This window comes from Diaphorina citri, unplaced genomic scaffold (assembly GCF_000475195.1).
Source record: "Diaphorina citri unplaced genomic scaffold, Diaci psyllid genome assembly version 1.1 scaffold1350, whole genome shotgun sequence".
Taxonomy (NCBI): Eukaryota; Metazoa; Arthropoda; class Insecta; order Hemiptera; family Psyllidae; genus Diaphorina; species Diaphorina citri.
In genome coordinates this window covers 78,911-103,657 of record NW_007378778.1, presented here as the reverse complement: position 1 = coordinate 103,657, position 24,747 = coordinate 78,911, and the positions used below count along the sequence as shown (strand labels likewise).

The 24,747-nt window shown below is 38.3% G+C and overlaps 4 protein-coding genes across 4 annotated transcripts; 1 reads left to right on the top strand and 3 right to left on the bottom strand.

The window, feature by feature from the left end:
- Window positions 1-1,297: 1,297 nt before the first annotated feature.
- LOC103515479 (peroxisome assembly protein 12-like) lies at window positions 1,298-3,253 on the bottom strand. Its single transcript, XM_026828171.1, has 3 exons — window positions 3,136-3,253; window positions 2,497-2,648; window positions 1,298-1,524 (listed from the first exon to the last, which is right to left on the bottom strand). The coding sequence occupies exons 1-3, from the start codon at window positions 3,229-3,231 to the stop codon at window positions 1,302-1,304; spliced, it is 471 nt and encodes a 156-aa protein (XP_026683972.1). The 5' UTR covers window positions 3,232-3,253; the 3' UTR covers window positions 1,298-1,301.
- A 197-nt stretch (window positions 3,254-3,450) lies between these two features.
- On the bottom strand, window positions 3,451-5,217 carry LOC103515478 (peroxisome assembly protein 12-like). Its single transcript, XM_008480419.2, has 4 exons — window positions 4,983-5,217; window positions 4,298-4,406; window positions 3,744-3,898; window positions 3,451-3,528 (listed from the first exon to the last, which is right to left on the bottom strand). The coding sequence occupies exons 1-4, from the start codon at window positions 5,103-5,105 to the stop codon at window positions 3,451-3,453; spliced, it is 465 nt and encodes a 154-aa protein (XP_008478641.2). The 5' UTR covers window positions 5,106-5,217.
- A 262-nt stretch (window positions 5,218-5,479) lies between these two features.
- LOC103515477 (LIM domain kinase 1-like) lies at window positions 5,480-16,572 on the top strand. The gene is made up of 11 exons (XM_026828174.1): window positions 5,480-5,669; window positions 6,146-6,310; window positions 6,703-6,817; window positions 7,226-7,356; window positions 7,890-8,081; window positions 8,713-8,817; window positions 9,332-9,463; window positions 14,268-14,392; window positions 15,156-15,271; window positions 15,941-16,198; window positions 16,504-16,572. Exons 2-11 carry the CDS (start codon window positions 6,198-6,200, stop codon window positions 16,570-16,572), a joined length of 1,356 nt encoding a protein of 451 aa, XP_026683975.1. The 5' UTR covers window positions 5,480-5,669; window positions 6,146-6,197.
- Window positions 16,573-19,310: 2,738 nt separating this feature from the next.
- On the bottom strand, window positions 19,311-20,822 carry LOC103515475. Its single transcript, XM_026828173.1, has 5 exons — window positions 20,781-20,822; window positions 20,594-20,629; window positions 20,154-20,189; window positions 19,897-20,079; window positions 19,311-19,398 (listed from the first exon to the last, which is right to left on the bottom strand). The coding sequence occupies exons 1-5, from the start codon at window positions 20,820-20,822 to the stop codon at window positions 19,312-19,314; spliced, it is 384 nt and encodes a 127-aa protein (XP_026683974.1). The 3' UTR covers window position 19,311.
- Window positions 20,823-24,747: the final 3,925 nt, after the last annotated feature.

Genomic DNA, 24,747 nt, shown 5'->3' with positions numbered 1-24,747 from the left:
GACCCCGCCGGGAATCGAACCCGGGTCTCCCGCGTGCAAGGCGAGTGCAGTGACCACTGCGCCATGGGAGCTGACTTATTATTTTTTAGCCCGTAGTTATGTATGATTGATAGTAAACATCAGTAACCCATTTATCAACGACTCTTCTTTTTCGTTTAGGTTTGATAGAGGGAACTGTAACTGCCAAGGTCTTATCGTCCCGAAAGCGAAGAAGGAAGACAGGATAGGAGAAAGCCAGCCGTTCCGAGAACGAACATTATCTGTTAAGGATAAAATCTGCCCCGGGCGGGAATCGAACCCGCGACCTAGCTCTTGGAATATAGGATTCTACAAATTCAAATTTTGATACCACGAACGATTGTGCGAAGTTCAAATCTGCCGGAAGTGAATTTCCTTTTCCCGTTCCGCGAATTGTTTTGTATTTATGGAGAGCTCAGAAAATTGCGTTATTTTAACTACATATTAATTTACATTTTATGTATTTTTCATGGAAAGCTTGTTAGCAAAACGTTTTTTAATATGAGTAATGTTGATTTTAAACAAATTCATGGTAGTACAATTTATTGGAAAAAAAAAAAAAAAAAAAAAAAAAAAATGCGGGAAATGTTAACAACTTCGTAGCTAGCGGCGATAGCATGTTGAATGTATCAGTTCCCCATAGTTCACTGAAGCTAAGCAACGTTGTTTTTCACTATTATTTTACTATTTGTCAGCTCCCATGGCGTGGTGGTCACTGCGCTCGCCTTGCACGCGGGAGATCAGGGTTCGATTCCCAGCGGGGTCAAGAAATTTGTATCATCCAAATGATTCATTCCGTGACTGGCTGTTGCGCGGCCCACTCAGCCTTTGTGCCGCGGCCCATTCAATTTAATTTGAAGAAACCATTTACTAATGAAAATTTATAATATCCGTTTAGAATAAAATCCGCCCCGGGCGGGAATTGAACCCGCGGCGTAGCACTTACAAGGCAGACACTCTACCAACCAAGCTAACTTGGCTGATTTTCATTGTTAACTCTAGTTTAAAGAACACTCTTTAAAAAAACTAAAATAATAATAAAATACTAACCCAGAAGTGGCTAGCACGGTAGGAATCTCGCATCGTCCCCTACATAGGGGGCACCCACTCCCCGGAAGAGATGTAATATCCGTTCAGGATAAAATCCGCCCCGGGCGGGAATCGAACCCGCGGCCTAGCGCTTACAAGGCAGACGCTCTACCAACCAAGCAAACTTGGCTGATTTTCATTGTTAACTCTAGTTTAAAGAACGCTCTTTAAAAACTAAAATAATAATAAAATACTCACCCAGAAGTGGCTAGCACGGTAGGAATCTCGCATCGTCCCCTACATAGGGGGCACCCACTCCCCGGAAGAGACAGGGGTGCCCCCGGCGGAGGAGGAATGCCTAGAGCAACCCCATTACCGGTAAGTGTGACGTCATCGCCAGAGTTGGAGTACCAGGTTTGCAGGAGCTGAACGCTGAGTGCACCCACTTGAACGAGAGAGCTGAGTGCACTCAGAAATCTGAAGAGAGAAAATGAGGTAGCAGGAGTTTTATATAAGATTTTTTTTCTTTTTCATACCTAATTATTTATTACAAGCTTTATTTTTAGAATTTTTACTTTCTATTACTACAGTATAGCGGAGCTATACTAGTAATGAAAGTATTGCAATCGGTCCAAATTTTCAAAATCGGGAAATGGTTGGAAATATTACAAGCTTTATTTTTAGAATTTTTTTTAAAGATGTTTGATAAAGAGAACTGCAATAACGGAGGTCATATCGTCCCGAAATCGAAGAAAAAGGAGGAGATGATAGGGAGAAAGCCAGCCGTTCCGAGAACGAACCTTAACGGTAGAGAATGACATGGGCATTAACCCCACCCTTGATAATAATAGACTCTTGAGTGGAAGGTAACCACTAGGTGAGGTTAACGCCGGAGAACTAGTAATGAAAGTATTGCAATCGGTCCAAATTTTCAAAATCGGGAAATGGTTGGAAATATTACAAGCTTTATTTTTAGAATTTTTTAAAAGATGTTTGATAAAGAGAACTGCAATAACGGAGGTCATATCGTCACGAAATCGAAGAAAAAGGAGGAGATGATAGGGAGAAAGCCAGCCGTTCCGAGAACGAACCTTAACGGTAGAGAATGACATAGGCATTAACCCCACCCTTGATCAATTTATATTTGTTATAATTTCTATACAATTAATTTATTTTAATAAAGATTGATTGAAATCATGAAACGTTTAATTCTCGCTTTGAGTTCATAGGTCGTCGCGACAAATTTCGAGATCAGAGCTCATTTGTGTTAGAAAATGTGATCATGAAACGTTTAATCATAATAAATGTTTAATAAAATGTGTTAAAGATAGAGTTTGGCCTGGGTGGGAGTAAAACTTGCAAATTACCTAACACTCAAGTACAACACAAGTGTGCACTGTTCTACCTCTACCTTCCAAACAAACAAGGCAGGCAAATTGTTAGTCTTACCTATTTGTATTTACATGCTCATCCTGTACATAGGTTAACCTCACACCACACAGCGTTAGAAGTGGTGAGTGAGATTCTATCCGGTTGGTGAGATAGAGAAGATGATGCACTAGTCGGGATAGAGACGACAGGAACAGGGCAGATCTGAATAACTGAGAGTGGGAGGATAAAGGAAATTTTACTAAAACAAATCATGAATTATTTGTGGTAAGACAGAGTGTATCTTCACAACTTTTGTGGGTATCAGAGCATTACCAAGTGTCTCATTTACTTACCATTGATTCTAATTTATCAACAATCTTTTTAGACTGGTAATGTCGTCACTGGTCACTATTCGACCAGAGCTCCTCAATTCTACTAACAAGGCTGAGGGCACCCTGAACTCCAAGCATAGAACCACATAGTCTGAAATGCACTCCATCTGCTGGCAAAGCAACGTCAAACCGTATCAACTGTAGTTTAGAAATAATTGAAATTCTACACTTTAAGCCTTACATATTACTGCCTTTGTAGTTGTCCAATACAACACTACCTGTCAGTTAGTGTTGTATTGGATCTTACATATTATGTGCATCTGTGAACAACTCCTAGACTTTGACTCAAATAAAATCAAAACAAGATACCAGCAAGTTTACTTACTTTGGTCAATTGAGAAGTCTCACTCTGGGTTTGCAAATAATCGTCCAGTTTATTTCTCACATGAGGGATCAGAGTTAAACACACAAGAGAGAGCATTTCTTGTTTCAATGGTAGTCTGGCACTAACGTCAAACCGTATCAACTGTAGTTTAGAAATAATTGAAAATCTACACTTTAAGCCTTACATATTACTGCCTTTGTAGTTGTCCAATATGACACTACCTGTCAGTTAGTGTTGTATGGTAGTTACTGACAGGTAGTGTCGTATTGGATCTTACATATTATGTGCATCTGTGAACAACTCCTAGACTTTGACTCAAATAAAATCAAAACAAGATACCAGCAAGTTTACACTTACTTTGGTTAGTTGAGAAGTCTCACTCTGGGTTTGCAAATAATCGTCCAGTTTATTTCTCACATGAGGGATCAGAGTTAAACACACAAGAGAGAGCATTTCTTGTTTCAATGGTAGTCTGGCACTCTGTAGAGAGCTATTGCCTTGCAGTGGTACCCGTTGTAGTTTGTACATGAATTCAGAAAATGATGCACCTGTCAAGAAGAAATAAAAAAATTATAATGACTTTTCCATGAGATTTCCAACTACACCAAATAATCATCCAGTTTATTTCTCACATGAGGGATCAAAGTTAAACACACAAGAGAGAGCATTTCTTGTTTCAATGGTAGTCTGGCACTCTGTAGAGAGCTATTGCCTTGCAGTGGTACCCGTTGTAGTTTGTACATGAATTCAGAAAATGATGCACCTGTCAAGAAGAAATAAAATATTATCACAACTTTTCCATGAGATTTCCAACTACAGTATCCTAAATTCAATACCTTACAAATAATTCAACCTATGAGAGCCAAGGCCACACCAAACTTGACCAAACCCTTAACTTGACCAAACATTAAAGTCACACCAAACTTGACCAAACTCTTTTCTCTTTTTTGCTAATAGGTATCTCAGTCACTCCAAGTCAGAGTGCATCGAGCATTTATCAATTTCCTATTTTCTTTATTATTTGACATATTTACTCAGTAGGTACCTAGAATTGAAAGTGGTTAAATTTCAGCAAGGTCAAAAAAAAAGAAGAAAAAAAAAAAAAACAAAAACAAAGTTCTGCTCTTATGGGTTAAAGAAAAAATAAATAAAGCTCACATACCACATTGAGTCAAACAAAATCTTTGAATCAGGATATTGAAGCCAAGGAAACACTCATCCACCCACTTGGACATCCAGCCATACTTCTCTGGATTTTTCAGAGACAAATACTGAAAGAATGTAGGATAAAAGATCTGATTATAGAAGTTTGCCTAGAGTGGTTTTCCTGCTCAGGTAGAAATAATAATAAATAAAAATAAAAAATAAATAGCTGAAAAGAAAAGAACAGAAGGTATGGCTTTAGCTGTGAGAAAATAACAAAAGATATCACAACATGTGAACTATATATTGTGATTATTATCAACATAATACCTACTCATCATGTTGAAAATGCAGTTGAAGTGAAGTGTGTGGTTAGTCCATTCTGTTGGCTTTTCCTGGCTCCACTCAGGCTGGGTGAGGGTGAGGGTAATATGAGGAGGCAGGAAGCTGTTGAATGGAGGGTAAAGCCCCTGTCACTAAAGACCTTAACAGTTATAGGTACAGTTATGATAAACTTGGGGCAAAACACACAGGTGGTTTTTACCAAGATAAATTTCTTTCTGTCAAGCTAAGACTAAAATTGAGGCCAAGGATGAAAAAAGGGCATATGTCACCTTACGCCAATTTTCCATCAAGCCCCTCAATTGTTTATTATATAGTTTCAAAGTTTCATTACCCTAGTAGAAAGATAGGTTCATACTTACATAAATTACTTTCTTGAAGGCTGGTTGTATCAGTTCTGACATGGAGTCTTGAGCAACCAGATCAAAAATGGAAGGTTTCACATACAGTGATGTCTGAGATGTAATGGCATTGGCGGAATTCATAATAATGCTTCTCTTTGTAAAGAAGACTCCAGCAAAAAACTATCTAGGTATAGCCGTTTCACAAGAAGTTATTTAAAAAAATAGTGCTTTTTCCAGCAAAATCAGTGCAATCTTTTTACTTTTTAATTTTATTTGAATTTTTAAAACTCTCGCGGGTTTTTGAAATGATAACGTACTGTGTGGAGCTAGCCAATGATGTTCAAACAGATTAAAGTGGTTCCCAAAGCAAAACGGTTTGGCGTAGCGCGGGCGCAGCCAAACACATATGTTTTTTTGTGAACCTTTTTTAAAACCATTGGAAAGTTGCATGCTTGCTCTTGCTCGCTTCCTATCAGTGGGTGGCCTTCAGCCTTCACAAAAATGTCAACAAAACACTGGAATCTGGATTGGATTCCGGAATTTAATTAATTTATTTTTGAATTAAATAATTGCCAGATTAGTTAATTAATTAATGATTTTTGATAACATGTCTCTGATTAGTAATTTAGAACTGTCTCCTTGTATAATAAACTTGTGAGTCCTTTGTTTTTAGTGGCACTGTTGCTTCAGGAACCCAGAAGCAAAGTGAGTAGGTAGTAAGCTACAAAGGTAACAAGTGTTTTTGTGGCTAATAAGAAATAGGTAGATCTAAGAAAGAATTCAGTAGGTTTTATTGTCATACCAATCACAAAATTACCTAGAAACTCCTTATCATGGGTTATATATCAGAGGAAAGAGAATAATAAACTATGGTGTTACATATTAAATTACGTAGTTACATACATGAATTCTTAGTAGAATAGGTAGTTACCAGGGCTGTACCTATTCTTGAAATCAACTTTCCATTTAATATTTCACAAAGTTTTTGATATCTCAGCGACCAATATAAAGGTTACCTGTGCATTGTTTTTGAAGGTATTTCTTTTGAGGCTAGTTGATTGAAACCCTAGCAGAAAGGCAAGCATGATACAACTGAAATATCAAAGGTTTAATAGCCCTAGGGACTATGAACATGTTTGAAATATTTAAAAATATTATTTCATTTGATTTATTTCTTACAGGGCTTTGGACATTCCAATGTGAAACATCTACCAAGCCACAAATCATTCCACTATGGAGGACAGTGAAACACCAGAGATATTGACCTGTGCGGGCTGTTTGAACAATATTGTTGAAGATGAGTATGTCCAAGCTCTCAGCCAGGAGTGGCATACAGATTGTTTTAGGTAAGAATATAATTTGCAGCTATTCCAAAATGCACAAAATGTCAATTTAGACAAATTTCCTAAAAGGCTTGTAGATTGATTAAAGCCCTTGCTCCATCCTGCCTTTCAATTAATTGCTTATTTCTTAAACCTTCATCTTTATACCAACCTACCAACCTTTTCCAACAGCCCCCTGTGTGTTTTTTTTTTTTTTTTTTTTTTTTTTTTTTTTTTTTTTAAAGCCTTATTTTTACATCTGGGTAATCTGGGTCAATGCAACTTCAAAGTGCTTTTGAAGATTAGTGAACTATTTAGTTATATTGTACAATATTCTAATACATTTTATCACTTCATGAAATTTACATTCTCTCAACATGATTGTTAAATCTACCTATTGTTATCTCATTTTCCAGGTGCTCAGCCTGTGATGTTATGCTGGACAATTGGTACTTTGAGAAAGATGGACTTCTGTTTTGCAAGGAGGACTACAATGGCAAATATGGAGAGGCTTGTCAGAATTGTGGACAGGTGGGTGTGATAAACAGTGAACTATTAATAGACCTTACTTGGGAAAGGGGCTTCTAAGGACCCCATTGGCATAGTCTAATCTGAATGGACTCAAAAACTAATGAAAAAATCTGGGCTGATTGCAATACTTTCTCATTATGTACTAGTATAGTATTTGCTATAAGTAATGCAGTAGGTAGGTACTTAATAAAAAGTAAAAATTTCCTTTGTTTTGAAAGGATTCCCAAATATTAAATTTTACCAACAAACCATTCCAAGTTAAATAATTTAAATATCATCATTCAATCCCAGTTGTTCTTGAAATGATGGCATTATATTGGATGTATTAATTTATTTGCCTGTGGTAGCTGTCCAGTCTGTTTTTAATTTGAACGGAAAAAATAAAGGAAATATTGTGTTTGTTTCCAGATGATGAGTGGTCCAGTGATGGTGGTGGGGGACCACAAGTTTCATCCCGAGTGTTTCAAATGTACCTCATGTAGCTGCTGTATAGGAGATGGCGAGTCCTATGCTTTGGTCGAGAGGTCCATTCTGTATTGGTGAGTTATAGCCAGATTTGTATAAGCTTAACCTATCCTTTGGGGCAGTTGCCCGAAAGATCCTATACATAAGCCTCAGACTGTGCTTTTTGTGTATGGAGTCGAGTTGAAGTTATGCCCAAGATAAGACTATCTTCTTCTTTGCCTTTTCCTGTGTACAGATGGGGTCAGCGTTTTTCATCAGCCTCTCAATCAGTCCTAACTATAACTAGGGTGATTGCTTGGGGCTGACATTTGGTTTTGGCTACAAAATTTTACGAGTGGATGCCCTTTACACTCAACCTTTGCTATATCTTTAGCAAGGGGAATTCAGGCTGGTACACTCCCTGTTTAAAGTCCCCCAGCCAGACTAAGCTGGTCTACTCCCTGTTTAACGTCCCCCAGCCTAACAATTTTATGTAGCAGCGAGTGTTATTGTTTCAATTTCCATTTTTTCTATTATAAAAAAAAAAAAAAATAGTAAAAAAATAAAATAAAATAAAATAAAAATAAATTGTGTTCATTAATAAATTTCCAATGCATTTGATTTCCAGTGGCTTGTGTTACAAGCGGCAAATGCAGCCGCTGGGCCGGGCCAAGGATGCCGCATTTCCCATGATGCGGAAACCTCACTGTATCCGGCTAGTGGAGATACAACCGAGTGCTCACTGTAGTCAGGGTATCAAGCTGGCTCTGGATACGTCACAACCTGCGCCGCCCGTCTTCTCTAACCTCTGTATATCTGAGTAAGTCTTGGATTTTCAGTCTTTTTGTAGCAATTTTCCATTGACATGACTTCTGAATGAGTACCAAAGACCATTTTGAATAAAATAAAGAAAGTATTGTTGATTTCACTTTCAAAATGGTCTTTGGTACTCGTTCAGAAGTCACGTCAATGGAAAATTGCTACAGAAAGGAGCTGTCATGAAATGAGCAGTGACCAGTGTTATTATAGGGTTAGGTTAAACACAAAAATATTTATACTTCAGAGATGGAAATTGAGAGAGGAAACGAGAACCTGCGTTTTCTATGTAAGATTATATTTAGTGTTGAGTGTTATTGTGAGCGCCACAGAACCTTATCTGTCGAGGATAAAGTTCGCCTCGAGCGGAAATCGTGGACTAAGTGGTAGTTGTAAAGGTTTGATGGCAGAGATTGCCTTAGGCAATAATCACGCCCTGTTGTAATTTTGTTATTTCTTACAATGCAGAGTTATTATGTATTATAAATCGTACCCGCGACCTAGCGCTTACAAGACAGGCGCCCTGCCCACCACACTAACTAGACTGGAAGTACTTTTCCCCCTTTTAAGGCGCTTTAACACTTAAGAAAATTAATTACTAATATGTACTAATGTTTAACATTGGGCATTTTCAGGTGGCTTTGGAGTCTACTAATGAGTTTGGTTTGTCTTACCATCAGCTTGGTACAAGTAACCTATAGATATTGTACGGGCATGACTAACAATCCCTCTGTACCAAGGTAAGAACCAGCACTTTTTGGTGAAGGCGGAATTATGTATTTAACAACCCAATTTGAGTAGGTCATACTCATACTTAGCATTCGTAGTACTGACTACCTGGAACCTGGAAGAGACTGACAAGAAACGCCGACCCTATTCAAATAAGAAAAGGCTAGGAAGAAAAAGAAGAAGAAGAAGAAAAAGAGGAGGTAGTCACTTGCTGTTTTATCTGTTCGAATAGAACTAAGGGAACTCCTCTATCCCAGCAGTAGGCTGCTATAGAGGTTTGATAAAGGGACCTGTAGCTGCTAGGGTCTTATCGTCCCGAAATAGAAGAGACAAGGAAGACAGGATAGGAGAAAGCCAGCCGTTCCAAGAACGAACATTATCCCATCAGGATAAAATCCGCCCCGGGCGGGAATCGAACCCGCGGCCTAGCGCTTACAAGGCAGACGCACTACCAACTAAGCTAACTAGGCTGGCTTTTCGCCGTTGATAGGTAATTATTGTGGGCCCTATTTCTCGAATTTTCAGACTGGACCCCCGTGCTGATCTCATGAGCCTTCATCTGGGCGATAGAATTCTCGAAGTGAATGGAACCCCTGTACGAGATAAACCACTGCAAGAAGTAGAATGTCTAATACGAAATACTACGGACACAGTATTGCAGGTATGTATAACTTAAATGACAAGAATGGTAGAATGCCCTAGGCAATAATCCCGCCCGCGCTTCTTAGAAGTGTGTTCATACATTTTTGGAAAAAAGAGTTTTTTTTTTTTTTTTTTAGCACCATGGTCAGAATTTAGTAACTCATTCCGAAAATCGAATCAATATAATTTTGTTGTATGTAAAGTTTTTTACGGCATAAATACAATCATGATTTGAAAAACAGAGGTGCATGTTTTAGAAACATACCTATTATAGTGGTTGGATGGAAGAGCTCCTTTAGGAGAACCCTGTCACTATAAATAAAGCCTAAAAAAAACAGCTTTTACATGAATAAATCACATTATCGATTTTTTTAAAGGAAAAATAAGTAAAGTACCTCCCGTCTACCGTAAACCGTCTAAAAAATAAAAGTCAGAGATACAAAATTTTCACATTCAAAATATCTGTAAAATGCACTCCCACAATTCTTCCACCACCTATCTATCAGAAATGAAAAGTAATAAGACTAAAAATGCCAGCCATTCACACTCAGATCGTCTGAACGTGTGTGGCGGAAAAAGCTCGAGTTTCCGTCACACACGTTCAGACAATCTGTGAGTGGCAGGCATAACCGTAGACTACTAAAGTCCCGTTCCCAATAGATCAGTTGCGCTTACTTGGGTGATGTTTCAAAGTCATAGAGCAGGAAAAATAAGGACCAACGCACCAACGGAATTTTTCTTTTTCTTCTACGACTCCTAGATCCGGAGATAAATCGATTTAAAAAATACCGGTAAATCGTGAACTTTGACGTCACGGCATACGCTCCCGTACACGATGACGTCACATCAAATTACCCGAGCAAACCTCCCTCGCAGGCAACACATTAATGTGTTTGTACGTTTCTGCGCATTTCTTTCTGCTCTTCCGCAAGCGTGTTAGCATACTGAACATCCAGCCATACTTCTCTGGATTTTTCAGAGACAAATACTGAAAGAATGTAGGATAAAAGATCTGATTATAGAAGTTTGCCTAGAGCGGTTTTCCTGCTCAGGTAAAAATAATAATAAATAAAAATAAAAAATAAATAGCTGAAAAGAAAAGAACGGTGCCTCATATCAACAAAGTATGGAAAAGTATCTTACAAGTGTAATAGCCAATGGAAAAGCAGAATTTTGAATTTGGATGAATTAAATCAAAATATGGAATTGTAAATACTTTTCCATACTTTGGTGATGTAAGGCATGGAAGGTATGGCTTTAGCTGTGAGAAAATAACAAAAGATATCACAACATGTGAACTATATATTGTGATTATTATCAACACAATACCTACTCATGTTGAAATGCAGTTGAAGTTAAGCAAATGTTGTGTGTGGTTAGTCCATTCTGTTGGCTTTTCCTGGCTCCACTCAGGCTGGGTGAGGGTAATATGAGGAGGCAGGAAGCTGTTGAATGGAGGGTAAAGCCCCTGTCACTAAAGACCTTAACAGTTATAGGTACAGTTATGATAAACTTGGGGCAAAACATACAGGTGGTGCTTGGTACAAGTAACCTATAGATATTGTACGGGCATGACTAACAATCCCTCTGTACCAAGGTAAGAACCAGCACTTTTTGGTGAAGGTGGAATTATTTATTATTTAACAACCCAATTTGAGCATTCGTAGTACTGACTACCTGGAACCTGGAAGAGACTGACAAGAAACGCCGACCCTATTCAAATAAGAAAAGGCTAGGAAGAAAAAGAAGAAGAAGAAGAAAAAGAGGAGGTAGTCACTTGCTGTTTTATCTGTTCGAATAGAACTAAGGGAACTCCTCTATCCCAGCAATAGGCTGCTATAGAGGTTTGATAAAGGGACCTGTAGCTGCTAGGGTCTTATCGTCCCGAAATAGAAGAGACGCTTGGTACAAGTAACCTATAGATATTGTACGGGCATGACTAACAATCCCTCTGTACCAAGGTAAGAACCAGCACTTTTTGGTGAAGGCGGAATTATGTATTTAACAACCCAATTTGAGTAGGTCATACTCATACTTAGCATTCGTAGTACTGACTACCTGGAACCTGGAAGAGACTGACAAGAAACGCCGACCCTATTCAAATAAGAAATGACTAGGAAGAAAAAGAGGAGGTAGTCACTTGCTGTTTTATCTGTTCGAATAGAACTAAGGGAACTCCTCTATCCCAGCAGTAGGCTGCTATAGAGGTTTGATAAAGGGACCTGTAGAACCTAATGTATTGTACAAAATTCTAATAAAGTGTTACATAATAATGTGTGGTAGCATGCCCATCCCGTAGTATGCCTCTCACCAGATGGGCGAGAAGAAGCACAATACTTCTCATTTAGATACTATGGTGCGGATCGAACTCGGAACCTTTTGCGTGGCAAGCAAACAAGTTACCACGGGGCTAACCGTGCCCCCTTGAACCGTGCAATTTGCAATCGATAAACAAGTTGAAATTTTTTGTCTACCAAATGTGAAAATCCAGCTCCCCCACTTTTCGGGGACGAAGAGGAGGAAGGAGGAGGAGGAGGAGGAGGAGGAGGAGGAGGAGGAAGAGGAGTAGAAGGAGGAGAAGAAGAGTAAGCAAAATTCTCCCTCCATATTCAATTCAGCGTAACAACTAGCGCAATCTGGAGGAAAACGGCAGAAGCTAAATAAAAAGTTTCGTGTTTTTCTCGTAGTTTTCTTTCCCCTTGGGTTTTCCATTCTGTGTCGCCATCTAGAGGTCTATTTGTCAACTGTGGTGAAACTTCGAGTTTCCTGGAGAACACGAATAGCTAACCTTCTCCTAATAAAGGGAGAACGGGCTCTAGTCTTGATTTTAAATCATTACATGAAAGTAAAATCAAAAAATCAAATCAAGAATAATAATAATAATCTGAATATTAAACAAATTAGGTAGGTACATAGGTACTGATTTTTTTTAATCACGATCGAATAAACTACGGGCTAAAAATTCCCGGAGGGACGGACCCAGCTTGTTATTCTTACTGTCCTTTCTCCTCCTCTTCCTCTTCTTCCTGTCTTTCTTTTCCTCCTCTTTATGTTTTCTCCTTCTTTTTCTTCATTTTCTTCCCTTCTTCTCTGAAAGTCAATACAGAAGAGGAGAAGATTTCCATTTAGGAAATCTTCTCCTTTTTCTGATTCGTCTCCTTCTCCTCCTTCTCTCCATCCTCCTCTTCTTCTTCTTCTTTTCCTCCCCGGGAATTTTTTAGCCCGTAGTTTATTCGATCGTGGTTAAAGAATACCTATGTACCTACCTAAAGAAAAGAGAGAGAGAGGGAGGGAGGGAGAGAGAGGGAGGGAGGGAGAGAGAGGGAGGGAGGGAGAGAGAGAGAGAGAGAGAGAGATTTTGATAGAGGGAACACTGTAACTGCTGAAGTCTTATCGTCTTGAAATGAAAGAGAGAAGAAGGACAGGGTAGGAGAAAGCCAGCCGTTCCGAGAACGAATATTATTCTTTCAGGATAAAACCCGGCCTGGGCGGGAATCGAACCCGGGGCCTAGCGCTTACAAGGCAAACGCGCCACCAACTAAGCGAACTAGGCTGGCTATCCAGGTCTTTAAAAACATGGTAGTACTTTGATACAAGTTTAACCCATTAGCGCTTGAATTATTTTTTTCCCTTTGATTTTTCTTGACCTCAGATTTGGATTTTTCCCAACTTTTTACATAGGAATCGACCATTTATTTACAATTTTTACCCATTTGCAACTGCTCCATTACAGGGGAAAATTGGCCGAACGAAGTAAAACTTTTTTTTTTACATAGGTAGGTATATTTACTATTTTTTGACAACAGTTATGAAGCTTTTTGTTTAGGGATTTGATAGAGGAATCTGTAAGGACGCGACGGAGGTCTTATCGTCCGGAAAGCGAAAAGAGGAGGACAGGATAGGAGAAAGCCAGCCGTTCCGAGAACGAACCTTATCTGTTTATTTTTATTATTATGTATTATTTTTCGGGCGGAAAACGAACCACGTGACCTAACAATTTCAACTCTCCAGGTTATAACTAGGCTGAGTAGTGAAAAATCTCCTTTAAAATTTTAAATCGATTTTGCTTTACTGCTTTACACCCTATAACATCAGCTTTACACTTTACATCTTGTGCCGAGCATACATACCTACTGGTAAACATGTTTGTGTAATTTATAGTCAACAACTTTACAATTTACGTACATTGCATCAATGTGACCCATTTTATAAACTTTTTATAAACTCCAGTTTATCGACGGATACGAAACAACAACGCCCAAGAAACAAATTTTGCTGTTTTATCAGGAGAAGCACTTCTTTCTAATCGTGAGAGTCTTATAGTTTATCAAAATTAATGTTCACTGATTCTCTCCGACTGGAAGTAAATTTTCCAGGGAATCGAACCCGGGGCCTAGCGCTTACAAGGCAAACGCGCCACCAACTAAGCGAACTAGGCTGGCTATCCAGGTCTTTAAAAACATAGTAGTACTTTGATACAAGTTTAACCCATTAGCGCCTGAATCATTTTTTTTTCCCTTTGATTTTTATTTCCTGTTACTTAATATGTTCTGCCACCTAGGACCAGCAAAAACCAAGACAAGTACAAGTGTTGCCATATGGCAAAGCTAGCCGCTAATGGGTTAAGCTCCAACAACTAGGGCTGGAGGTATGGCATTGCGATATATGTATTTGGAAAAATCCTACAATGCTGCAGTGAGCACCAAAGTTGTGATAGAGTAACACAAAGAAAAGACATTTATTAATTTTATTTATTTATTTTTATTTATGGACTTTTCATGTGTTAATTTTTCCATATTCATCCGATTTTCTTTTGCAGCTCTCCTCCTAAATCCCTTCGACCTGCTTGTGATTTGTCTCGCACAAGATCCAGATCTTTCAGAGTGGAAGCTAGTAAGTCCAGGATATTCCGAGCGTCAGATCTAGTGAGGGGACCTCTGCTGGGTAAGTAGAATGGAAGAGAAAATCCGGCCTGGACGGGAATCGAACCCGCGGCCTATCGAATATAATATATATCGAATATACTTTGTTTAAAATCCTGTTCGAATGAGACTAAAAAGTCCTTTTACCCCAACAGTCTAAACAAGGTCTCGCGTATTTTATGGGTTTAACAACACAATACAGTACATAATATTTACAAAGACCTTGTTTAGTCTTTGTACTCAAATAGAGCTAATGTTCTTATACTGAGGAGGGTTTTTTTTTAAAAGCTTAAAAATTAAGAAATATTTCCGACAGCCTAGTTAGCTTGGTATCGCGTCTGCCTTGTAAGCGCTAGGTCGCGGGTTCGATTTCCGCCTGGGGTGAATTTAACCTGATCAGATAAGGTTCGTTCTCGGAACGGCTGGCTTTCTCCTATTCTGTGTTCCTTCTCTCTTTGCTTTCGGGACGATAAAACCTTAGCAGTTACAGTTCCCTCTGTCAAACCTATTTAAAGAAAAAGAAGAAAAAAAAGATCACCCAAATGCATATGGTTCATTAGTCCATCATGCAAGAAATATTTTTTTTTTTTTTAATCAACAGTTGATCGCACATCTGATGAGGATGAGAGGCATACTGCGGTATGGGGGATGGACATGCTACGACACAGACCACATGCGTCTAATGTAGCAGTTGTTTCATTGCTACGAAATAAAAACGGCAGTGGAACACTCAGTTTTTAAAACATAAAAAAAAACTTAATCCATTTTATTATTTCCTATTTCAGGCCAGGGTTTCTTCGGTCAAGTATACAGGGTGACGCATCGTGAGACGGGCGAGGTGATGGTTCTCAAAGAATTATACAGGGTGGACGAAGAAGCCGAGAAGAACTTTCTTAAAGAGGTACGAAATTTATCTGATCACTTCAAAAAAAAGTGGTGAAGTACCTACCTACACATCTTTTTTTTACCTACACATCTTTTTTTTTGGGAAGCTCTTCCACCCAAGCACTTATTATAGAATAGAATATACCTTGTTTATACTACCAGCATAGGACTGAAAAGTCCCTTTACTCTCGCAGTCTAAACAAGGTCTTATATATTTGATTGGTAATAACATTACATTTTAAGGAACAATAATCAAGACCTGTTTAAATAAATAAAAAAAAATATTAGTATTAATATTTTATTTACTGTGACCCTTCACTATTTGTGAATTCATTTTTATAATAATCAACATTCATTGGCAGATCCAGCTTAGACGAATGCTGATTAAAGATTACCATAGCGGATATCAGAAGGGAGATATTGAACCATAAGAGACGAACTTCTTTTTCTCCATTAGATCTTGCTGAAATTTAACCGCTTCTAACTCCGGACCGGTACTGAGTAAATATGTCAAATAATGGTGAAAATAGTAGGAAATTTTGTTTTCCAACTATGTAATAGACAAATCCGCGATGCACTCTGACGTGGAGCGACTGAGATATTAGCGAAAAAGGGAGAAGGGTTTGGTCTTAATGTAGACCTCGGCTCTCATGGGTTAATAAATAATCTCCATTGTTTCTCTCAGGTTGCCGTGCTCCGGTCTCTCCATCACCACAACGTGATTCGGTTCATAGGTGTCCTCTACAAGGACCGCAAACTCAACCTCGTTACCGAGTACATAGCCGGGGGCACCCTCAAAGAACTCCTGCAGGATCCCGGCCAACCTCTGCCCTGGGGACAACGGGTTAACTTTGCCCGGGACATTGCAGCCGGAATGACCTACCTCCATTCCATGAACTTGATTCATCGGGACCTCAACTCCCAGAACTGTCTAGTCAGAGAGGTAGGTTCCGGGTTCGATTTTCACTTGGGGCAAATTTATTTAATATATGTACCTTATACCTTATTTATACTGTCGGCTAAGACTAAGAAGACCTATTATCCCAATATTTTAAAAAAGGCCTCATTTATTTAGTTATTTAAATTGGAAATAAAAAAAGTTTGACATTTTTTTAATAGTTTTGATAGAGGGCACTGTAACTATCCAGGTCTTATCGTCTCGAAAGCGAAGAGAGAAGGATGACAAGATAGGAGAAAGCCAGTCGTTCCAAGAACGAACCTCATTTCCAACCCTTTTCTGTCCCGCAGGACAAAACCGTAGTCGTTGCGGATTTCGGCCTCGCACGTATAATACATCAGGGAGAATCCGTACCTTAGGCCGTAACTGTAAAGGCCGTTCCCACTAGCTCCGATTTTTTCCCGAATGTCCTTGTAGGCAATATAATTTAAATGATTCCCACTACACACGACACGATTTTCTTTCCGAACCACGCAAAATGTCCTTGTAGGCAACGTAATTTAAATGAGAGTGTTCCCCCTACACACGACACGACACGATTTTTTTTTTTTGAACGACAAAAATGTCCTTGTAGGCAATGTAATTTAAATGAGAGTGTTCCCAATATGCATGACACGATTTTTTTCGAACGATAAATGGGAACGGGCTTTCAGTTCTAAAGTGACGTTAACCCCATTGAAATAAAGTAAATACAACAGAGTAGTAATGTCACTATGGGTAATATAAACCACATAGAAATTAGAAATATCAATATATTCAGTGTTCATATAAAGAAAAAAAACAGTGGTTATAATAAACAGCAATCCTAAATTTTATTTTAAAATATCTCGACGAAAAAATAACTTTTTTACCTCAAATGATTACGTAAATTGGAAAAAATTTTCCGTCATTGGCTGATCAATTAAGTATTATGTCTTAAAGAGGTTTGAGAGAGGGAACTGTAATTAAGTATTGAGGTCTTGTCGTCCCGAAATCGAAGAGAGAAAAATAATAGGATAGGAAAAAGCCAGCCGTTCCGAGAACGAACGAACCAGGATAAAATTCGCGCCGGGCAGGAATCAAACCTGCAACCTAGCGATTACAAGGCAGATGCGTAACCTTCCAAGCTAACTAGGCTGGCATAGGTTTCCGATTTAGACGGGTCCTAATTAGATTGCAAATATATTGATAAGTTCAAGTAGATAGGGACACTGAATCTGATTACATAACAATTTGTAAACAAAACATATTTCTTTAAATAGTCTCCTCGGTTCCAATGGAGTAAGATTGTAAACTTCTCTAGATTCACTGTAATGTAGAGAACGTCTGTATTTTCTATAGGTTAACAATCTCAGGAACGATTTTTGTACCTGTTCAATTCTATTAGTGTCGGTAATACCTAGGTCTCCCCATATTTCGGAACAATATTCTAGCCTAGATCTAACTAGTGCGTTGTATAATACTGTATGACTGATGGGGTTATTGAAATGTTTAGTTACCCAGATTACAAGAGAAGATGACTTTTTCGTTTTAGAAATAAGGTTTAGGACATGATCATTAAAAGTAAGTTTTTTATCGAAAAGTACACCCAGATCTCTGTGAACTTCTTTTCTGGCTCACAGAAATTACTAGTCTTTACAAGTTTTTTTTCTATACTGGACTCTCACTAAGTGAGCTCTTCCAGCCAACCGATTATGTCGTAAGAACAGCTATTTTTCCGTCAGTAAAATCTATAAAATACCCATAGATAATATTAACTATAGTAATACGAGTGTCATAGTTCAAACGGTAATAAATATTAAGGGTACAACAGTACATTTCACTAAACAACAAAGATAAAGTACAAAAGGAATAAAAAAAATCAATTAATGACAAGACGCAGACAGAAGTTAAAACAAACAAGAAGAAAAGAAAAACAATCTTCCATACAAACTGAGACTACAAAAGGTGGTACATTAAGAATCCCTTTTTTTAATACAGATAACGAATGCGTCACTTTGAAAAAGATACATATATTGTATTTTTAAGAACTATTATCTGATTTTATGGAATTTTTTCGTCCAGATACCAACCACGCTCGACGTTGCTTATTATCAATGTACCTTCTAAGAGCAAATGTCTTTGCACTTTTTTTTTTCAAACTACTAATACCTATGATATGAGTCCTATGTGACTGATAAAAGTGTGCGACTGAACTGTGATAAAAGTGTGCAACTGAACTGTGATAAAAGTGTGCGACTGTCCAGTTTTTAACCATGACGGTAGTTTCTTAACACAGGTGATTGCCTAGGGCCTACACTATCCGTGCTGGTTGAATAAAACATTATTGACTTTAATGAGATCCAATAATAAAACCTAATATGTACTTATTTACTATAATGAGTAGTGAGTAATACAGGTAAAAATATTTCTATGTATATGAAAAGTCCAACATTTGTCTCAAAAGATGGTGGGACACAAGGCTAGGATAGGCTCGACTTGAAAAAGAAGTCAATTTTTGAGGGAACTGTGACTGCAAAGGTCTTATCGTCCCGAAAGCGAAGAGAGAAGGAAGACAGGATAGAAGAAAGCCAGCCGTTCCGAGAAAGAACCTTGTCTGTTTAGATTAAAATCCACCCCGGGCGTCGATTCCCGCCCGGGGCGGATTTTATCCTGAACGGATAACGTTCATTGTCGGAACGGCTGGCTTTCTCCTATCCTGTCTTCCTTCTCTGCGATTTCAGGACGATAAGACCTTAGTAGTTACAGCTCCCCCCTGTAAAAAAAAAAAAAAAAAAAAAAAAAAAAAAAAAAAATGTTTTCAAGCCGAGCCTACCCTAGCCCTACAACCACCTGAGATTCTAAAAACTAAAAGCATACCCCTGATTTGTCTCTCAATAGTAATAGTGTCAATAAGGTGTTTCCTCACAGCCTCTCTATTTCTTACTCACAGCTTGCAGGTTGTTAGCGTGGTTAATGATCTTACTCCTGAGCTGGGCGAACAAATCATTTACCACATACACCTAGAAACACAAATTTAAATAAATTATGTTGGGTTCTACAGCGAATTCGGTTAAAGTGGTAATGCGCTTGCTTGCCATGCAGAAGGTTCCGAGTTCGAATCCCACCATAAAAAAAATCTATTTCTTACTCACAGCTTGCAGGTTGTTAGCGTGGTTAATGATCTTACTCCTGAGCTGGGCGAACAAATCATTTACCACATACACCTGGAAACACAAATTTAAATAAATTCTGTTGGGTTCTACAGCGAATTCGGTTAATGTGGTAATGCGCTTGCTTGCCATGCAGAAGGTTCCGAGTTTGAATCCCGCCATAAAAAAAAAAAAATTAACTCGTTTTTCAATTGCAAATATTTCAACGGGTTACTTTCTGATGTTCTCGTGTTGACCCAGCACCTAAATAGGAAGGATTGTGTCTTTTCTCGCCCATCTGATGAGAGGCATACTACGGGTTGGGCATGCTACGACACAGACCACATGCGTCTAATGTAGCAATTGTTTATTGATAAAAACGGCGGTGAAACACCCATCTTAAGAAAAAGAAACAAAAAAAAAAAAAATAGCTAGTGGAGATGGCACACTGAATGCATCAGTTCCTAATAGATCACGGAAGTTAAGCAACGTTGCGTATGGTTATATTTGGACGGGTGACCATCGTGCTGCTGGTTTTTCTCCGCTAGACTCGGAAAAAAAAACATTACCTACCTGACTTTGCATGTCCTTGCTGATCTGAGTCTTAAGCTCATGTACGCGACCCAGTTCTTGCTTCAGATCCTCGCATTCAGTCTTCACTTGATTCACGTCCTGCAGGAGACCTAGCACGGAAACCTGGAATATCAAACAGAGTAGAGAGAGAAAGAGCAGGATGAAAAATAATAGAATGGGAGACTAGAGAAGAATAGAATGTTGTTACCGTTCCCTTTATCAAACTTGTCCCTTTTTTTCGTAGCTGATGTCTTCACTTGATTCACGTCCTGCAGGAGACCTAGCACGGAAACCTGGAATATCAAACAGAGTAGAGAGAAAAAGAGCAGGATGAAAAACAGTCGAATGGGAGACTAGAGAAGAATAGAATGTTGTTACCGTTCCCTTTATCAAACTTGTCCCTTTTTTTCGTAGCTGATGGAAATCGAACTTGGAACCTTCTGCATGGGAAACAAGCTCGTTACTACTTGGCTAAACATGCCCGTATTGAGACCAATGAGACCATAATGGGAATCGAACCCGGAACCACCGGTGACCGGTGTACAAGCCTAGTGTGATACCTACTCGGGCGAGGAGATTGCTTCATAAAGCTGTGTCCACACATAGTCGACCCCGTTGATCGACGAGGTGAATCTATGTTGTCGAAGTATCGTATGGTTTCAGTCGACATCGATCGGTGGCGTCGACTATTCTTCACTTGATTCACGTCCTGCAGGAGACCTAGCACGGAAACCTGGAATATCAAACAGAGTAGAGAGAAAAAGAGCAGGATGAAAAATTGAAAAATAATAGAATGAGAGACTAGAGAAGAATAAAATTTGTTACAGTTCCCTTTATCAAACCTGTCCCTTTTTTTCGTAGCTGATGGGAATCGAACTTGGAACCTTCTGCATGGGAAACAAGCTCGTTACTACTTGGCTAAACATGCCCGTATTGAGACCAATGAGACCATGATGGGAATCGAACCCAGGACCACCGGTGTACAAGCCTAGTGTGATACCTACTCGGGCGAGGAGATTGCTTCATAAAGCTGTGTCCACGCATAGTCGACCCCGTTGATCGACGAGGTGAATCTATGTTGTCGAGGTATCGTATGGTTTCAGTCGACATCGATCGGCGGCGTCGACTATATGTGGAGTTGTGGACTTATAAAGTTTGGGGGACCCCTGAATATTTTTTGAACGGCTAAAGATGAGAAGCTGAAATTTAGAGAAGTGTTTTTTTCTTTTCAAACGCCATTTTTTGAAGTAGTTGCCAAATTTTGTCTGGAGCCAGGATTGGTCCCAGGGGGTCCAACTTTAAAATCTTAAATGAGAACCCCCTACTTGTGATACAGCATATCAAAAGTCTTAAAAAACTTAGTACTTTGGTACAAGTTTGAGCTTGATCCCTCAACCACAGATGGAATTATGGCCTACTCTGTATATCTGCCTAATGTTATTCATATTGGACATTTGGGTATTTGAAAATAAAATCTAGGGGCTTTTTTTCCTGTTAGGTGCTTCTTTAAGGGTAATTGAAGGCCTCACCAAGCCCTAACTTTATCGAGAATACTATCTAAATTCCGTCACTTCACTCTGGAATCCCATTAGTTCATCCGCAGGCATGGCCAAACTTGTAGAAAAGGCATGGCCGAACTTGTAGAAAATAATAAAAAATACGGTTGTGCTGTGTGTTCCCTATTAGCTGCATAGTTATCAAACTAAAAACAAATGAAACTCAAAATATTGGTCAAGAGCGGAACATTTCTCTCCCGCAGTCTCTGCACTCTGTGTATTTCTTATGGAGATTTTAGTGATCAAAAATTGATCATATCTCAAGATCGGTTTAGATTTTTGCAAAATCCTTTCTTATTGCACACCTAGACCATAAAAGGAATGTTCCTACCAAATTTCAGCTTTCTAGGTGTTGTGGTTCAGGAGATTGAGCGATCAGTGTGTGAATGTGAATGAGTGAATGGATCTTGATTTTATAATATAAGATTTCCTCTATGTGCTGGACTCTTGTTACATTCAATTAAAAATAATAATATCTTTGATAATTTTGTTTTTCAGTTTTCGAAACAACACTCTCAACAATGTCTGCTAGAAAATCTCAAAAGCTAGCTGAAGCAGAAACTACCACACCTAGCAGACTTGGCCTGAAATAGATGTTACATGGCGGAGCATGGTGATATCAAACATCTCATGGAATAACGTCACTTCTTAGGGTGGATTTCACCAAAAAAATTTCAGTCCTTAGAAGGCCTGTTAAGCTAACCGCCTGTTATTCTATTTCATTTGTAGGTATAGGACTATAGGCTTAACAGGGCTGTTAAGATGATTGGCTGGTAGGGGATAAAAAGAAAGTTGGTGAAATGCAATAGGAGAAATTACGTTATGCCATTAGATGTGTGATATGTTAATGAGATTTTGGATTTCGACATAGATATCAGTTCACACAGGAGTCGGAATCATTCTTTTTTTTTAGCCTTCCCACAAAAAAGACTACATAAGTAGTGCTTAATAGTTTGGAGCTGATAGCTGCAGCTGCCAGCTGTGATAGCTGTTCATTGCCCCATTTACGTATTAATAGTTTGGAGCTAATAGCTGCAGCTGCCAGCTGTGATAGCTGTTCAATGCCCCATTTACGTATCATATCTAACAAACAAAGAGGACTTCTAACTGTGTTAAGCATAAATGTTTGTCACAAATATCGTTCCCCGCTTAATACACTACGCTAAATTTTAAGACTTCACTTGGACTCGAACCACCAACCTCCAGAGCCGAAGTCCATTGCGCTAACCACTGCACCACTGAGGTTGGTCGTTTTGAACAAGTAAAGGTGTGGGCGTGTTCACATAACCTCACTAATTAAAGCATGTAGTAATAGAAAAAACATTGATCCAAATCCAAACCCTGACAAAGATAAACAGTAAACGCCAGTTCTGCTTCTGTGCAGATTTGACTCTCAAAATCCTCTGAGGATAACCATTGGCCACTACTTGCATGTAATAAAAGCTAAAAGTGAAGCCACTACACTTGCATAATCCAAATTAGCACGGATATCACACCAATATTTATGAACAGGCTACCTGGCTCTTAAATGAAGCATCAATTCCAAACAATGCATCCCCCCATTTGACTCTATGTTTTCCAATAATGGATACAAATCATATGGGAAATCATTAACATTATTGTGAACAACGGATTGTAGTCACAAATATTTGCATCATCAGCTATACATATGACAATAAACTCAGCAGTTTCTGCCATAGTAAATTTAATCAAATTAAACTGCACAATTTTTAGTAATGTGTAGGCTGGAATGAGATTGATATCAAGGAATCAGTATTTGGGGGAAGATAGCAGCATCAATTCCAAATAACTATCTGATTAAAATTAATTAATTTATGTGATTTTTTCTAGGTGTATGTGGTAAATGATTTGTTCACTCATCTCACTAGTAAGATCATTAACCACACTACCAACATTTAAATTGAGAGCAAGTTTCCATGTTCATAAATATGGGTGTGAGAAAAGCAAAGGGGAGGTACTTAAGTATGTAATTTATATGAGATGAGCAGAGACATAACCTTTGATGTGACAACCCTGTAGTAATTATGTAATTATTTCCCCATCTGTGGCACAAGCTCCAGCTTTTACGGATGGGTACCTATACCATTTGTTGAATAATTATTTGATTGAGAGAATTGTACCAAAAAAACTAATAAATGGAAACTTCTTAAATAAAAATAAATGTGCACAAGTTCTCAATTTCCACAGATTTACTTAAATTGAGTTTAAATTTAATTTTAAATACCTAGGAAAGTGCAACTTTCAAAATATACTTAAGTAAAATTTGGTATTCTCTATTCTTATATATAAATATATAGGTAGGTACATCTTTAAAATAAAAAAAGCAGGTACACATTGTATGATTTGTCATGAGAAAAATCATCTTTGTATTGTGTTGTGTGTATCAAGCTATAGCAGCTGACTCTAATGAGTTCAAAAGAAAACAAAATGTGTCCGAAACTTCTAAACTAACTGTTTGTCAAGGGTTATGCCAATGCCCACACATTGTATGATTTGTCATGAGAAAAATCATCTTTGTATTGTGTTGTGTGTATCAAGCTATAGCAGCTGACTCTAATGAGTTCAAATGAAAACAAAATGTGTCCGAAACTTCTAAACTAACTGTTTGTCAAGGGTTATGCCAATGCCTTTTGAAAAAAGTCTCAAGGAATAAGATGCACACAATGTTAACAAACTAAGGGTGGATTTCTCTAATGCTTCTTTTAGTCCTTGGAAGACCTGTTAAGATAACAGCCTGTTAAGTTACATTTAATTTGTATAGGCTTATAACAGGGCTGTTAAGCTAACAGGCTGTTTGGGGCAAGTTAAGATAACAGCCTGTTAAGTTACATTTAATTTGTATAGGCTTATAACAGGGCTGTTAAGCTAACAGGCTGTTTGGGGCAAAAAAAGTAAGTTGGTGAAATCCACCCTAGATAGGTAACTTTCTTTTTCTTCTTATATGTTTATCTTACCTAATATGTAGGTAACTCCTTTTAATAAAAATAACAAAGATATCATGGATTATATGTTAAAACATGTACCTACTTCTGAATAAACTAGTAAGTGGAGAGACAAAGAAGGTTGGTGAAATCTAATAGGAGAAGTTACGTTATTCCATTAGATGTGTGATATGTTAATGAGATTTTGATTGCGACAGAGATATCAGTTCACACAAGGGTCGAAATCATTCTTTTTTTTTAGCAATGGAACAGTCTCTGGAAGGGAACATGTCATGTCCTAGTACAAGAGCCTGGACATCATGGACCTGACACCAGCCTTCCCACAAAAAAGA

Bases quoted from the DNA above. Each gene is read 5' to 3' on its own strand.
- LOC103515477 (XM_026828174.1), top strand. From the start codon at position 6,198: ATGGAGGACAGTGAAACACCAGAGATATTGACCTGTGCGGGCTGTTTG. The intron at 6,311-6,702 runs GTAAGAATATAA...CTCATTTTCCAG, and splicing joins TGGCATACAGATTGTTTTAG to GTGCTCAGCCTGTGATGTTA. The intron at 15,272-15,940 runs GTACGAAATTTA...TGTTTCTCTCAG, and splicing joins AGAAGAACTTTCTTAAAGAG to GTTGCCGTGCTCCGGTCTCT.
- LOC103515478 (XM_008480419.2), bottom strand. From the start codon at position 5,105: ATGAATTCCGCCAATGCCATTACATCTCAGACATCACTGTATGTGAAA. The intron at 4,407-4,982 runs GTAAGTATGAAC...ACATTCTTTCAG, and splicing joins CCTTCAAGAAAGTAATTTAT to TATTTGTCTCTGAAAAATCC. The intron at 3,899-4,297 runs GTATGTGAGCTT...TCTTCTTGACAG, and splicing joins ATTTTGTTTGACTCAATGTG to GTGCATCATTTTCTGAATTC.
- LOC103515475 (XM_026828173.1), bottom strand. From the start codon at position 20,822: ATGTTTAGCCAAGTAGTAACGAGCTTGTTTCCCATGCAGAAG. The intron at 20,630-20,780 runs GTTCCAAGTTCG...TTGATATTCCAG, and splicing joins GCTTGTTTCCCATGCAGAAG to GTTTCCGTGCTAGGTCTCCT. The intron at 20,190-20,593 runs GTGAAGAATAGT...TTGATATTCCAG, and splicing joins TCCTGCAGGACGTGAATCAA to GTTTCCGTGCTAGGTCTCCT.
- LOC103515479 (XM_026828171.1), bottom strand. From the start codon at position 3,231: ATGCTCTCTCTTGTGTGTTTAACTCTGATCCCTCATGTGAGAAATAAA. The intron at 2,649-3,135 runs GTAAGTAAACTT...TCCCACTCTCAG, and splicing joins AGACTTCTCAATTGACCAAA to TTATTCAGATCTGCCCTGTT. The intron at 1,525-2,496 runs GTAAGACTAACA...TTCTCTCTTCAG, and splicing joins GAGCATGTAAATACAAATAG to ATTTCTGAGTGCACTCAGCT.